The sequence below is a fragment of the Hippocampus comes genome, unplaced genomic scaffold, assembly GCF_001891065.2.
Source record: "Hippocampus comes isolate QL1 unplaced genomic scaffold, H_comes_QL1_v1.1 scaffold302, whole genome shotgun sequence".
Classification (NCBI taxonomy): Eukaryota; Metazoa; Chordata; class Actinopteri; order Syngnathiformes; family Syngnathidae; genus Hippocampus; species Hippocampus comes.
Genome location: NW_017806275.1, coordinates 187,051 through 200,668, shown reverse-complemented (window position 1 = coordinate 200,668; position 13,618 = coordinate 187,051). Strand labels below are relative to the sequence as shown.

The following is a 13,618-nucleotide window of genomic DNA, read 5'->3' as shown; positions in this document are numbered from 1 at the left end:
CCCCCCACGGGCGATCCTTCATTAAATTTGTCGCCGAATGCCCGATTTCTGCGTGCGCACTGTTCGTGAATGAGGCCCGATAAATGGAGAGCAACTGACCCCACGAGGCCTCCGAAGATCTCGCAGACGTAGGCGTAGTCGCCGCCCGACTTGGGGATGGCCACGCCCAGCTCGGCGTAGCACAGCGAGCCCAGGGCGGCCACGCCCCCGCCCAGCATCCACACCAGCAGGGCCGCGCCCACCGAGCCCGAGTGCTCCAGAACGCCTTTGGGCGAGATGAAGATGCCCGAGCCGATGATGTTCCCTGAGGGGCGACGACGGCCGCGGTCAGTCCACTGCCGGTGCAACAATTCATCACAGGGTCATCGCGTTCATCCATCGAGACCTTGTTCGACATGAAAGTATCCAAATACTCCAAATTTTAGCCTCTCAACCGTAAATATTGTCGCCCGTGAAAACAGATGAATTATCTTTCAGTTTCGTCAGTGTCGTTTTGCGCACCGTGTTTTACTTTTTACTGTATTCGTATCCCTCGAGCTAGCTTCTGTAGCCGGGGATCGGATCGCCAAGGTCCGCCGCCCAACTCACTTTGCACCCGACCCCTATGGCCCCTCCCATAAGGTGGTGAGCCCGGATACAAGCGGCCTCTCGCCCCAAATCGGGTGGCAAAGGTGCAATCGAACGCCAGGTAAACAAAACGCTCAACCGATGTAAGCAGTCGGGTTTTGACAAGCAGTCCCCGACTTCCCGGCTGTATCGATTCGGCAAGGACGCGACGTGTTCTGAAAGTGCTCAAATCTTTGTGCCGCAATCCACACACCAAACGCTTGCGCTCCGGTCATTCATTCAGAGTGACACGCGCACGCGCGGCCTCAGCCTAGATGACGCTCACGCGACAGGAAGCGAGCCGGTCCGAGTCCCCGCTCATCTGCTTGACTTGGACGTCATCGCAACTTCAACGCGGGGACGTCAGTCGAGAAACACCCGTCGACTGACGGTGGGGATTAGGATGAGTGCACGCCGACGAGCGCGCGGTTCACCGATGATGATGGTGCAGGCGCTCAGCAGGCCGATCTCCTTCTTCAGGGTCACGCGGTCGGGGACCCGGGTCCCGTCGTCACGCGCCGGCCCGTCCATGCTGGCCTTCCCGGCTCCGCTGGGCTGCTCCTGCCGGTGCTCTCGCTTGTCCCGGTCTGGCTCCGTGGCTGGCAGTGGCGCTCCCAGCGCTCCCCTCTCTCGGGATTCGGGCCTCCTCAATGGGCCGCGCTTGCGCAACAACCTGCCTCTGCTCGGGCTTGAATGTTAAGTAGGCGCGACTCGCCCGTGAGGCGTTCAGGGACACCCCGGGGAGAGCCGGCACGTAGACAGGGGAACCCGGATTAAACGGAGAGAAAACGGCGTCCGGTCCACTCAAAAGGCCCCTTTTGTAGAGAAGCTGTCAAAGTCTGTTCGCAGAATTGGCAACCGTGCCAATCAACAGACGGAGACAACCTCAGCAAAACAAGAATCATCTTCATCTGTCGGCGATCTTAATAAGGGCCGCCGAATGAGGGCCGGGCCTAGCCAGTGCCAATTATTTCACGTGTGTCTTGGCTGCGCACTTGTCAATCATCTTCGTCAAAGCAATGTAACTATCCTGTTCTTCTCTGATACTAAAAGTACTAATAATTAAAAATAAATAAATAAATGAAAAATGTTGAAGACTTAAAAAGATGACCACGATAGAGCCCCGGCAGTGAGCTGAAACAGAAGGAATTGCCTCGTTTTGTTTAGACCGGGGGTGCTCAACTGAAGATGTACTTTTCAAGCGACCAAGCGCCCGCGATTGACCCGCTACCTCTTGTGCACGCCAACACGCATAATATATCAATATTCTTGATGGCCCCTAACATGAACCAAACCTGAAAACAAAGTGGACTCCAGAGTGCGTGAAACGGAAATCACTCCCTACCTGAGGCGAGTGCCATCGGCGAATTGCAGATGGAACGAACTTTGAATGACAATAATAATAACACTAAAAAGATATATATCGCAACGGCTCCGATCGCAAGCTGCAATTGCAGACTGTTGACCGCTAACAAATTCGGGTGAAGGAGGGTGAAGGTGACCTGCTTTTTGTATGTCATTGTATTGACAGCACACAGCTGTCAATGACGACGCTCCCGACAGCCGTCGTTATTGACTTGGGACCAGTTTGTGGGAGATCGGTGATTCGCGATCGACGTATTGGGCACCCTTGGTACTTTAGACCAACGTGGACGTCATGCTTTAAACCTTATACCGGAATTATGAGGTAGAACTTTTCGTTTTTTTTTCTGGTGTGGCAGAAATACGCCTCGGCGCCCGGTCCTCAAGCCACAAAGTGCGCTTTAGCATTGGCTAATTTGGCCTCGCGGCCGCGCTTTTGTTTTGCTATGAGGCAGACGTGAACCACTCGCGTCCAGTCGCCGGTTGCCGCCCTTTTTCAAGTCTTCCTAGCCAATTGGAGTTATTCCAGGATTTCACAACTTGATTCGAATGTGTTTAAGTGACTTTGAGGTCCACCTCAAAGTGATTTGGTGATCAAAAATTGGGATACAAGTCAGGGATCAATGTGTTGGGGACGACTCAAACTCGCGCCGAAACATGACGACAGGACTTTAATCCCATTTGGAATCATGATTGAATCTTCACTCGAGTTATCTGCTTGAACAGTACGGTCAGCTTGAATGAAAAAGAATCGGTTTGCAGTCAGCCTCTGAAATGAGCTCGCGATGATGATTAAATGGCCTTATCGCGGCTGAGTGGTCACTTGTTTGTTGACTTTTTTTTTTTTTTTTAATGATTCATTCCAGACACGACGACCTTTGACAGCAGGCTTGTTTGCAGTGCACGTTGGGTTGTCACACATCGACAGGAGAGTTTGAGCAGCAGGCAATTCACCATCAGGTAAGGGCAGATTTTTATTCGTCACTTATTTTGACCTTCTTATTCTTTTTGGCTTGGACTCGACGTGACGATGAGTTTTGCTTTTGTCGTCTGCATGCGCTCACTGATCACATTTCTGACTTTACGATTCTCCGCACGCAATCATAAATGTAAATGAACATTCCCATCAAAATGAAGATTTTTTTTTTTCGGGCCTGTCCCATGTGGATTCTTTTTCTTAGGCCAGTGCGCATGTAAATTTGGTTTGAAAAAAGAAATCTGCTGCCTTTCTTTGTTTGTTTTTTTTTTTTGTGTGTGTTTTCAAAAATAACATTGAGAAGCAGCCGTCAGCTGTGTGTTACTTTGGATGATCACGATGGGCCGATTGTTTTTTTTTTCTTCTTTTCCCAGGGAAGCTGTTGTTGCGGCGTCTCGGATGATGACGTCAAAGCGCAGCCCGCTCACCACGCACGTGCTCAACACCAGCGACGGCGTTCCCGCCGCACGAGTGTCCCTCAGCCTGCATCGACTCGACTCGCAGCTCAAGCTCTGGAACATGCTCAACATGGGGTACGACACAGATGAATGTCAAACATGTCGGCTCCCACTGGTGGTGTGCAAAAGAATCACAAAATGAAGCTTTGCGACTGTGCATCCGTCACGTTACGGTGACTTTTCCTTTCATCCAGCCCGCTTCAGTTGCATTCAACTTTTACAAGGCATTTTGCGGTTCGTCTCTCAGAACAATTTGTTTTGAAGCATTTTTAATTTAACTTATGCGCAAGGAATGAGCATTGGCATTGTTTTTTTAAAAAACTTGTGAATGAGGATAACATCTATGTGTGGGCTCTTGATATTGTTGGATTAATGAACACAGCGGGCCTTTCTTTGCCTCCTCCCGGAATACTGCCTCCACTCTTACTATGACACACATTTTCTTTCTTTTTTTTTTTTTTTTTTGTCATGTCATATGTCAGGATGACCGACGAAGACGGCCGCTGCCCGGGTCTCATCAGCCGGGAAGCATTCTTGCCGGGAATGTATAAGTTGCGCTTTGAGACGGGCGCATACTGGACCAGCCTGGAACGCGACTCCTTCTATCCCTACGCTGAGGTCACTTTTTCGACACGCTCACAATGTCGATTTTGAATGATGTTTTAGTCATATTAAGGAGGGACTTTCCATATTGTACGAATGTGATCAATTTCACTTTTGATAGATAAGTCTTTTAAACACTTGGCTTTTTTTTATGTATTCTTTTTTTTTTTTTTTTTTTTTTTAACAGTACAATAGAAGAACAGCATATTTACCTTTCTATCCCTACGCTGAGGTCACTTTTTCGACACGCTCACAATGTCGATTTTGAATGATGTTTTAGTCATATTAAGGAGGGACTTTCCATATTGTACGAATGTGATCAATTTCACTTTTGGTAGATAAGTCTTTTAAACACTTGGCTTTATTTATGTATTGTTTTTTTTTTTACAGTACAATAGAAGAACAGCATATTTACCTCGCTCATACTTTTGAGTTACGAGGTACAAAAAGACAGAACCTGAACCAGAAAAAAATTGCTTTGTTTTATTTTGCCCAATGCTCCAGTCAAACTTATCACTTTAAAACGTGAACTTTATCTTCAGCCTGCTCCTTTTTTGCTTTAGCCTTCGAGACAAGCCAACGGAAAAGCACAACACTGACTGCTAGTTCTTTGACGCTCACTGAACTGGAATTTTGTGTGACTTGAGAATTCCCAATTCAACGACCTCAGCGGTGTTCAGCTGCAGAGATGGAGTGCCATTCATTGACCATTATCCAATCAAGTGATCGATCTTCTTTCCATTCATGTGTGTGAACCACAGGTGGTGTTCACTGTCACGGATTCAATGCAAAACATCCACCTGCCGCTGCTTATGAGCTGCTTCTCCTACAGCACCTACATGGGAAGCTGAGGATCGCCGCACCCCATTGTCATGAAAAGACTCGCGCACGCGCACACACACACACACACACACACACACACACACACACACACACACACACACACACACACACACATGCTTACAATACATACATACATAGAGAGAGAGCGAGAGAGAGGGAGCCTTCACATGTCAACCACACATATTGATGAAGTTGACTATGAAGCCCACACACACACACACACACACACACACACACACACACACACACACACACACACACACACACACATATATGCTTACAATACATACATACATAGAGAGCGGGAGAGAGAGCCTTGCCATGTCAACCACACATATGGATGAAGTTGGCTATGAAGCTTTGACCCGGCCAGTGGCCAGCCATTTGGACTTGGCTGCCGCCAACTAGGAGTATCAAGTTAAGTAGTATAGAGTAGTATGGTGTAAACACTGTTAATTATCAAATTGAAGATCATGTGGTGGGCAAATTTTATGTTCAGGGTCCACATTTTGATTTTTAAAGTAGACAGATGGTTTGCATCATTCACAAATCAAGTTTATAAAATGTGAACTTAAATTCTGTTCTCATTTTCTTGTATGATTATTGATAATTAATTTACTCAGCAATAATCAACCAGGTTTATTTTATTTTATTAAGGACTTTCAAAAAAGTGTTGTGTGTGGTCTTCAGCCATTCCTTGCCCCGTCCGTCTATGGTTTGACAACTTTAACCTATTGTTTGTGTTTTGCAATATTTCTATTGGAGTTGAATTCAGGAACAAGTGATACAATTATTAACTTGTTTTTCTGGTTGCTTGTGCTAACAATAAATATATTTAATTCAAAATTTATTCTTTTGTTAAATGATGTATTTTGTCATCTGAGTTAAAAAAAAAAAAGTACCGTCACGCTTTTCTCCGTGTCAATATTTCTATTGGAGTTGAATTCAGGAACAAGTGACACAATTATGAACTTGTTTTTCTGGTTGCTTGCGCGAACAATAAATATATTTAATTCAAATTTTATTCTTTTGTCATAGGATGTATTTTGTCATCTGAGTTTAAAAAAAAAAAAAGCCGTCACACTTTGCTCCGTTTTTGGGACGGACGATAATTTCTCTCCACCAATCAGGGAGAAGATCTACCCTTGTGTCTTTCATAACGCCTGCCTTAAATTAAGTCATGATAAAACAGAATAAACCCTTAATATACTTTAATAACAAAAATATAGGTTTTAGGATAACTATTAATTAGTGCCGAAGCATTCACATACCCTAATACGAGTGCTTCTGGGTTATTTTTCTTCCTCCATTTATGATCAGGCGCTGCAAGATCCTATGGGTCTTTGCATGATCTGGGTTGACATTTGACGTTGGTCCTTGTTCAATAACAGCACAACGATGAGGTAGAAGAAAACGAGTTTGACTCAGATAAGTTGGATCTTTGGGCTCCCCTTCGGTTGGTAGGCACAGGGAGGATGTCGCAGCTTTTGAGGCTCCTCTCAGCGGCCGCCCGGCCTCTGTGCTACCGGGCAGTCGCGACTCGGCTGTACGCTGTCCCCACAGCACGTCGTTTCATTGGCGAATACACTCGCTTCGCCGTGCTGGTAATTAACTCTTGTTTCAAAGTTATTCGCTTAAATTAATAGCGTACCTTTCTGTTTATAAATGATGTGAATTATGTCAATCGTTGACCTAAAGACTCCATTTGGAGAACCGTGGCTCAGTTTACAGGTGAGTGGAACTGCTTCTGTCAAAGTCGTGGACGGTCGAAGCTCTCCTTTTTGGTGTTAATTACGCCACAACAAAATTAATTGTACACGAAATCATTCATTTATTCAGGGCAGACGTTTCTTGTCCATGGAGCTAATGCAATTATTGAGTGACAATTCCGACACAACTTCATTACTCAAATTGAGACGCGAACACTGAAAGCTCGTGACGTCGTAGCGTTTCTCGACTTTCTTAATGTATTGTGTACGCCACAAGCAAATGCCTGTTTGACTATAAAAATGCAAACGTTGCTTTTCACACTGAAAGCTCGTGACGTCGTAGCGTTTCTCGACTTACTTCATGTATTGTGTACGCCACAAGCAAAAAATACCTGTTTGACTACAAAAATGCAAACGTTGCTTTTTCTAAAAGAGCTTAACGCCAGGCAAAGAGCTGACGTGAGAGCTAATTGATTTGAGGGGCGACTCCGTGGTCGCATAACGTGATAATATTGCGAAGTCTCCATGTGAACATTGGGAATTGCCGTCATTGTAATTTACTGATTATTTTCCCCCCATTATTCATGTGACACTCCTGCGAACAAAAACAACAAAAAGCATAGACCAGCATGGATTTGTTGTGTTTTTATGCTGGTCTCGCCGGTGACAGCAAAAAGCAAAACAAAAGAGTTTGAGATCCGAACAAGTGAACCTTCAGTCGCTGGGCAACCCGCTGTACCATCTGAGCCAAAGTCACCCAGCAAGATCGACATGCTCTTGTTGCCCCCCTCAGGGAGCTGGTGATGCCAGCGAGACTGCAGCTGCTCACCGGCTATCACCAGCTTCTGACAGGGCCCAGCAACGGCTGTGGCTCACAGATATTCCTTTCCCACCCAAAAACAAAAACTTGGTGCTCGTTGGGCGCCAGGCGGCCGGCGCTGTGCTTAGTGGGTGCTTAACAAGTTCTTACGATGGAACGTGTTCGCTTTTCCATTGGCAAAGAGCCAAGTAGGAGCGATGTCATTACGTCATCGTAAAGCATCCTTACGTCACTGTTTATGTCGACGTTGACCCAAGAGCACCTGCGCTTTTAATAATGACGTTCCCCTTTAGCATCTGCAAGGCAACTTAGCATAGCATCGATTACACTTGCACAACGCCGTCCCCTGACATAGTTGATGCCAGAGTCTGGCTCAACACATAAGTAGGGGGCCAGCTTAAGCACCTGTTTCACCGGCTCAAGAGCCAATTTCGCTGGTGGAAAAAGAAAGAACCGGCGCTAACCTGGGCAGTGGCCCGGAACGAGCGCTAGCGCACGGGCGCTGGAAAAGGGCTAACAGTTGATAAAGCGGGTTTCCCAGTGATCCAAGGCTGTTTGAATTTCGGCTCTTTTGTTTTGTTTTGCTTTTGCAAACACAACCAAATTGACTTGGCACAGGCAGTCAATAGTGCGATGAAGAATAAAGTTGGCAGTGGAACCCGTTCAGAGAGATGTTTACGACACCACAATAACAAATGCTATTAAAAGATACCACGGGATAGGAGAATATATTTGTCATTTGCATATTGCATCAAGACAATTTGTCTCGGTCCGACCCCCGACGATAAAAAAACGGTGCTTCCGGTTTCTTTTTCAGAGTGCCCGTCCGACCGCGGCCGACTTTGTGTCCATCCGTAGCTTCCGGGTGGCTCGGCGACGTCTTTATTCCAATGAGGCCAAAGGTGAACGCCCACCCGGATCCAATCTGACAGCAATGAGGGAAAAAAAAAAAAAAAAGGTGTTTTTGATCGTCTGTGGTTTCCAGATGGGAAAGGAGATGGCGCAGGAGGACGAGGCGGACGGGCAGGAGGCGGGAAGAGAGGAGGGGGAGGAGCCAAAAAAGACTGGTGGAGTCGAATGCAGAAGGTTTGGCTTATGAAATCCGGGACGTCTTGCAGTTTCACGCAGAGCACCACAAAAGTGGGACGTTGCCGCCATGGGTGCGCGCTTCGCCACGGCCGCCCGACATCACGCCGTCAGATGGCTGGCGGATGTTGTCATGCGGCGTGAAGTAATCCAGGCGTGTGTGACAGCCACGGTTGCATTCAACAAAGTGGGATTGCTTTTCTTCCGCCCGTCGTGCTCGTTGAAGTTGGAGACTGTTGACTTAAGCTCGGGATCCAGGGGGGCCCACGTCCGCCTTTGCAATGAGCAAAATACGTGAAGAAACGCGCCGGTCACGTCAATGCGTGACGCGCAGATAAAAGCAAGCGTGATGCGCGTGAATGAAGGAAAAGCCCATGTCAATGGAATGAAAGTAACCAAAAAAATATATATGCGACGGAATAAACGTTCATGCCTGCGTCTGAAATTGTTGCACTTGCCGCTTGCGCTCAGGGCGACTTCCCGTGGGACGAGAAGGACTTCCGCTACCTGGCGGTCGCGGCGGCCGGCGCCGGCTCCACGCTGCTCTACTTGTACTTCCGCGACAACGGCCGCGAAATCAGCTGGAAGGACTTTGTGCACCGCTATCTGGGCCGCGGCATGGTAAGGCGTCTCGGCGGGCCTCGCTGAGCACGTGATCGGGACTTTTTTTTTTTCTGTGTGTGAGTTTAGGTGGATCGCCTGGAGGTGGTCAACAAACAGTACGTGCGCGTCATCCTGATGCCTGGCGCAGATGCCGAAGGGGTGAGTGCGAGCATGTTGAAAACAAGCATTTGCAACCGAAGCAGGCGGCAGCGCTGGACTGTGTCAGGCAAGCCAAACTTGACTGACGCTGGCCCTGAGCCAGTACATTTTCAAAAAGAAATACTTTGACATCAACGCGTTCTTCCTTTTTCGAAGATAGATGGATAAAGCGTGGCACGGTGACGGAGTGGTTAGCACGTCCGGCTCACAGCGGTTTTCCCTTTGGAGCTTTGACTTTATCGTCATATTTTGACTGATTCGTCGCAGCAAAATGCCTCTTCTAAAGGAAAAAAAAAAAACTTGATTTTCATTGCACTGCAACTTTTCTTTTTTCCTCCCAATGATGAATTTGTAACCTGGGGGGGTCTGGAAAAAACTGCCACCCCGTGGCGTGCGCAGAGCTACGTGTGGTTCAACATCGGCAGCGTGGACACGTTTGAGAGGAACCTGGAGACGGCCCACTTGGAGCTCGGCATGGAGACGTCGCGCCGGCCCGCCGTGGTCTACAGCTCCGAGAGCGACGGGTCAGCGCCGTACCTCGCCCGCGCGCTCCCGCGCGCTCCCGCGGCCTCTCATCGCCCCCGTCGGGCGTGTGCGCAGGTCTTTCCTGATGAGCATGATCCCCACGCTGCTCCTCATCGGCTTCCTGCTCTTCACGCTGCGCCGCGGGCCCATGGGGGCGGGGCCCAGGGGTGGCCGGGGCGGGCCCTTCGGCATGAGCGAGTCCACCGCCAAGATGATGAAGGACAACATCGAGGTCAAGTTCAAAGACGTGGCGGGCTGCGAGGAGGCCAAGCTGGAGATCCTGGAGTTCGTCAACTTCCTCAAGAACCCGCAGCAGTACCAGGACCTCGGAGCCAAGATCCCCAAGGTGCCACCTCGGCCTCCTCCAGTCAAATCGGCGTCGGGGTTTCACCAAATCAAGTTCCAACCTGCGCGCGCTTTCCTAGGGCGCCGTACTGTCGGGCCCTCCCGGTACCGGCAAGACGCTTCTGGCCAAAGCCACCGCCGGCGAGGCCGACGTTCCCTTCATCACCGTCAACGGCTCGGAATTCCTGGAGATGTTCGTGGGCGTCGGTCCCGCCAGGGTGAGCACGCCGAACGGGACGCTCCCAAGTTGTCGCGCTACGCCCGATTTCCCCCAAAAGGGGGCTTGAGAGAGACGGTGGCGACCGTTGATCGACAGCGCGGTGGATCGAAGTCCGCGATGTTGGGAGACCATTAAAAAAAAAAAAAATGATTGGCAGGTGAGGGACATGTTCGCCATGGCCAGGAAGAACGCCCCCTGCATCCTTTTCATCGACGAGATCGACGCGGTGGGCCGCAAGCGAGGCGGCGGCAACTTTGGCGGCCAGAGCGAGCAGGAGAACACGCTCAACCAGCTCCTGGTGGAGATGGACGGTGGGTCGCGCCGGGCACGCGGCCTCCTTGGACGCCCGCCCGTCGCCCGCAGCTCACTATTTTTTTTTTTGCCGTTTGTCAGGCTTCAACACGGCCACCAACGTGGTGGTCCTGGCCGGCACCAACAGACCCGACGTCCTCGACCCCGCCCTCATGAGGCCCGGCCGCTTCGACAGGCAGATCTACATCGGTAACAAAACAAAAAAGTGTCAAGCGCAGTGCGCACTTGGCGAAAGCAACTACAAAGGGGCCTCCGAGTCAAATTTGTTGTCGTGGCTCCCGTCAGGCCCCCCGGACATCAAAGGGCGGGCGTCCATCTTTCGGGTGCACTTGCGACCCATCAAGTTGGACCCCAACGTGGACAAGGACACGCTGGCCAGGAAGATGGCCGCCGCCACGCCCGGATTCACCGGCACGTAACGGCCGAAAACGCCTGAGCGCCCCCCCAAAACGAAAGGTGATGATGACGTGCGTTTTTTTTTTCTTTGGGGCGGCGTGCGCGCGCGCAGGGGCCGACATCGCCAACGTCTGCAACGAGGCGGCGCTGATCGCGGCCAGGCACCTCCACCCGCACGTCGGCCATAAAGACTTTGAGCAGGCCATCGACAGGGTCATCGGAGGTCAGTGCGGGATGCCGCTCGGCGTCCTGATTCATTTTCCCGTTTGGCTTCGGAAGTTCTTCCCTTCTCGCTACCTTCACTTCCAGATTTGCCTTCCTTGTTTCACTTCTCCGGGCTACATCTTGCTCAGCTCCTTCCTTTTCTTTTGTCTCCGCCCCCAATGTCTTGGCTCACTTCCGAATTTCACTTCCTGGTCTTGGTTCCCTTCCTCGAGCGGTCGTCTGCCGTCCCGTTTCAGGTCTGGAGAAGAAGACGCAGGTGCTGCAGCCGATGGAGAAAAAGACGGTGGCCTACCACGAGGCGGGCCACGCCGTCACGGGCTGGTTCCTGCAACACGCCGACCCGCTGCTCAAGGTGGGCAAACGCCGTCGACGCGGCGGCCGGGGCGGCTCAGACCGACGCCTCTCGTTGTGCCCGCCGGCCAGGTGTCCATCATCCCCCGCGGGAAGGGGCTGGGCTACGCGCAGTACCTCCCCCGCGAGCAGTACCTGTACAGCCGCGAGCAGCTCTTTGACAGGATGTGCATGATGCTGGGAGGGCGCGTGGCCGAGAGCGTCTTCTTCGGACGCGTCACCACCGGCGCGCAGGACGACCTCAAGAAGGTGACGCAGTCGGCGTACGCGCAGGTACGCACGAGCGCCCGCCCTGCCCGCCCGCTTGCTCGTTTGCGGCGGGGCTTCTGAAAAGCGTTGCCGTTGCGCGACGGCGGCAGGTGGTCCAGTTCGGGATGAGCGAGAAGGTGGGCCAGGTGTCGTTTGAGCTGCCGCGCCAGGGCGAGATGGTCCTCGAGAAGCCCTACAGCGAAGCCACGGCCGAGCTGATAGACGACGAGGTCCGGGCGCTGGTGGAGCGGGCGTACGCGCGCACGCTGCAGCTGGTCCAGGAAAAAAAGGACCTGGTGGAGCTGGTACTGCCTCATGACGCTTATATTCGAGTGGAAATGAAAAAAGAACGGCCAAGTGTCGTAAGCCGGCTTCTGACCCGACGAGCGTTGCGTGCTTAGGTGGGCAAGCGGCTGCTGGAGAAGGAAGTCCTGGACAAGGCGGACATGCTGGAGCTGCTGGGCCCGCGGCCCTTTGAGGAGAAGTCCACGTACGAGGAGTTCGTGGAGGGCACGGGGAGCTTGGACGAGGACACCAGCCTGCCCGACGGCCTGCGGGATTGGAACCGAGAGCGCTCGGGCGGCAAGCCCGACGACGACGACGAGGCCGCCGCCGACGCTCGGGACAAGCAGCAGGCCGGATAGACTGCGGGCCCCCGATCGGACCCCGCGTCGCTGTCAGGAAGAGCGCCCGACCGCTCGCGTCGATCGACTGACGCGGCCTTCCCGTGGACAGTTTTTAATTTGAAAAAAACTAAAAGTATTTATTGGCTGCAAGCGTCAGCGGTCGGATGGATGGCAATTGTCCGCAGCTTCAGCTTTTAAAGGCAACAAACCAAGCGGAACCATTGAAAGAGATGATGAAAGGTTTTCCATCCTTTCCCTCACGGATGAAAAAATGTGGACCTCTCATTCTTGCCGTGGTGATACGGGCTGATTTAAGGGGCGGACCTGTCACGATGACCGGCCCGGATTTCGCTCGACACCGCAGCTCCGCTTACCCTTTGGCTTTGACGCCATTCGCCTAGAGTGGCTCTTTTACGGTGGGACTTGATCCTCCTCCTCATGACGCTGGCTGAGACACTGGGTGGGGGTCTGATCACGTCGGCTTGCTGCACTGCGAAGTTGGCAAAATCACATTTTCGCAAGTTGTCGTGCAATTGATGGCCTGGCAGGCACTCCAGACGTCCGGATGCCTTCATTTAAACTTTTTTTCATGCCGTTTTTGGACTTGGTGCCACTGGCCCCGCCGACTGTGATGTCACAGGAACTTTTTGGCAGTTTCAACCTTTTTTTTTTAAAGAATGGGAAATATGATGTAAAAGTGGAAAACTGTCTTGTATTTTTCAAAGAGTCACGACAATAAAATGTCAGTGATGTTGTCGACAAGGCATTTTTTTGTCTTCACAGAACATTTTAAACCTTCTAAAACAGAAAAACAATTTGAAAAGAAAGCGCCCTTTTTTGTAAGATTGTAGCTTTTTTTTCCCCCTTTGGTATGAATACTTTTTCCTAAAAGAAAAAAAAAAGGCCACTAACTTCGAACATTTTTATCCTCCCCCAAGTTTACTCTGGGAAAATCAAAATGGCATTATTTTATTTTCTTCTGACCTTTGCCCCCCCCTCCGTAAAAAAATCCTTCACATATGATTCTCTCTCAAAGAAAGCAACTTCACTTGTCTAATAGGAACATTTTCACATTTCTAAAAAAAAAAAAAAAAGCTCCCTCTCTGACATCATTGTCATTTTCATGATTTTCTTGCCTGAACAT

General features: G+C 50.5%; 3 protein-coding genes across 4 annotated transcripts in view; 2 read left to right on the top strand and 1 right to left on the bottom strand.

Moving 5' to 3' along the window:
- slc7a10b (solute carrier family 7 member 10b) overlaps positions 1-1,260 on the bottom strand; it is a 7,218-nt gene extending 5,958 nt beyond the window's left edge. The window contains exons 1-2 of the mRNA XM_019857678.1: positions 1,041-1,260; positions 100-304 (exon numbers count right to left, since the gene is read on the bottom strand). Coding sequence (XP_019713237.1) covers positions 100-304; positions 1,041-1,137 — 302 coding nt within the window. The 5' untranslated portion in view covers positions 1,138-1,260. The remainder of the gene's footprint in view (positions 1-99; positions 305-1,040) is intronic.
- A 1,576-nt stretch (positions 1,261-2,836) lies between these two features.
- urahb (urate (5-hydroxyiso-) hydrolase b) lies at positions 2,837-4,941 on the top strand. Of its 2 annotated transcripts, none has more exons than XM_019857683.1 (4): positions 2,837-2,928; positions 3,324-3,477; positions 3,885-4,020; positions 4,767-4,941. In XM_019857683.1, the coding sequence occupies exons 2-4, from the start codon at positions 3,344-3,346 to the stop codon at positions 4,854-4,856; spliced, it is 360 nt and encodes a 119-aa protein (XP_019713242.1). In that variant the 5' UTR covers positions 2,837-2,928; positions 3,324-3,343; the 3' UTR covers positions 4,857-4,941. The 2 variants fall into 2 exon arrangements, with proteins under 2 accessions (XP_019713242.1, XP_019713241.1); XM_019857682.1 differs by having other exon boundaries at positions 2,850-2,928; positions 3,319-3,477.
- A 1,240-nt stretch (positions 4,942-6,181) lies between these two features.
- Positions 6,182-12,706, top strand: afg3l1 (AFG3-like AAA ATPase 1). The gene is made up of 16 exons (XM_019857670.1): positions 6,182-6,452; positions 8,195-8,279; positions 8,363-8,463; positions 8,935-9,084; positions 9,154-9,225; positions 9,625-9,749; positions 9,826-10,096; positions 10,176-10,313; positions 10,473-10,626; positions 10,709-10,816; positions 10,913-11,038; positions 11,136-11,246; positions 11,485-11,600; positions 11,672-11,872; positions 11,959-12,153; positions 12,250-12,706. The coding sequence occupies exons 1-16, from the start codon at positions 6,324-6,326 to the stop codon at positions 12,490-12,492; spliced, it is 2,325 nt and encodes a 774-aa protein (XP_019713229.1). The 5' UTR covers positions 6,182-6,323; the 3' UTR covers positions 12,493-12,706.
- The last annotated feature ends 912 nt before the right edge of the window (positions 12,707-13,618 follow it).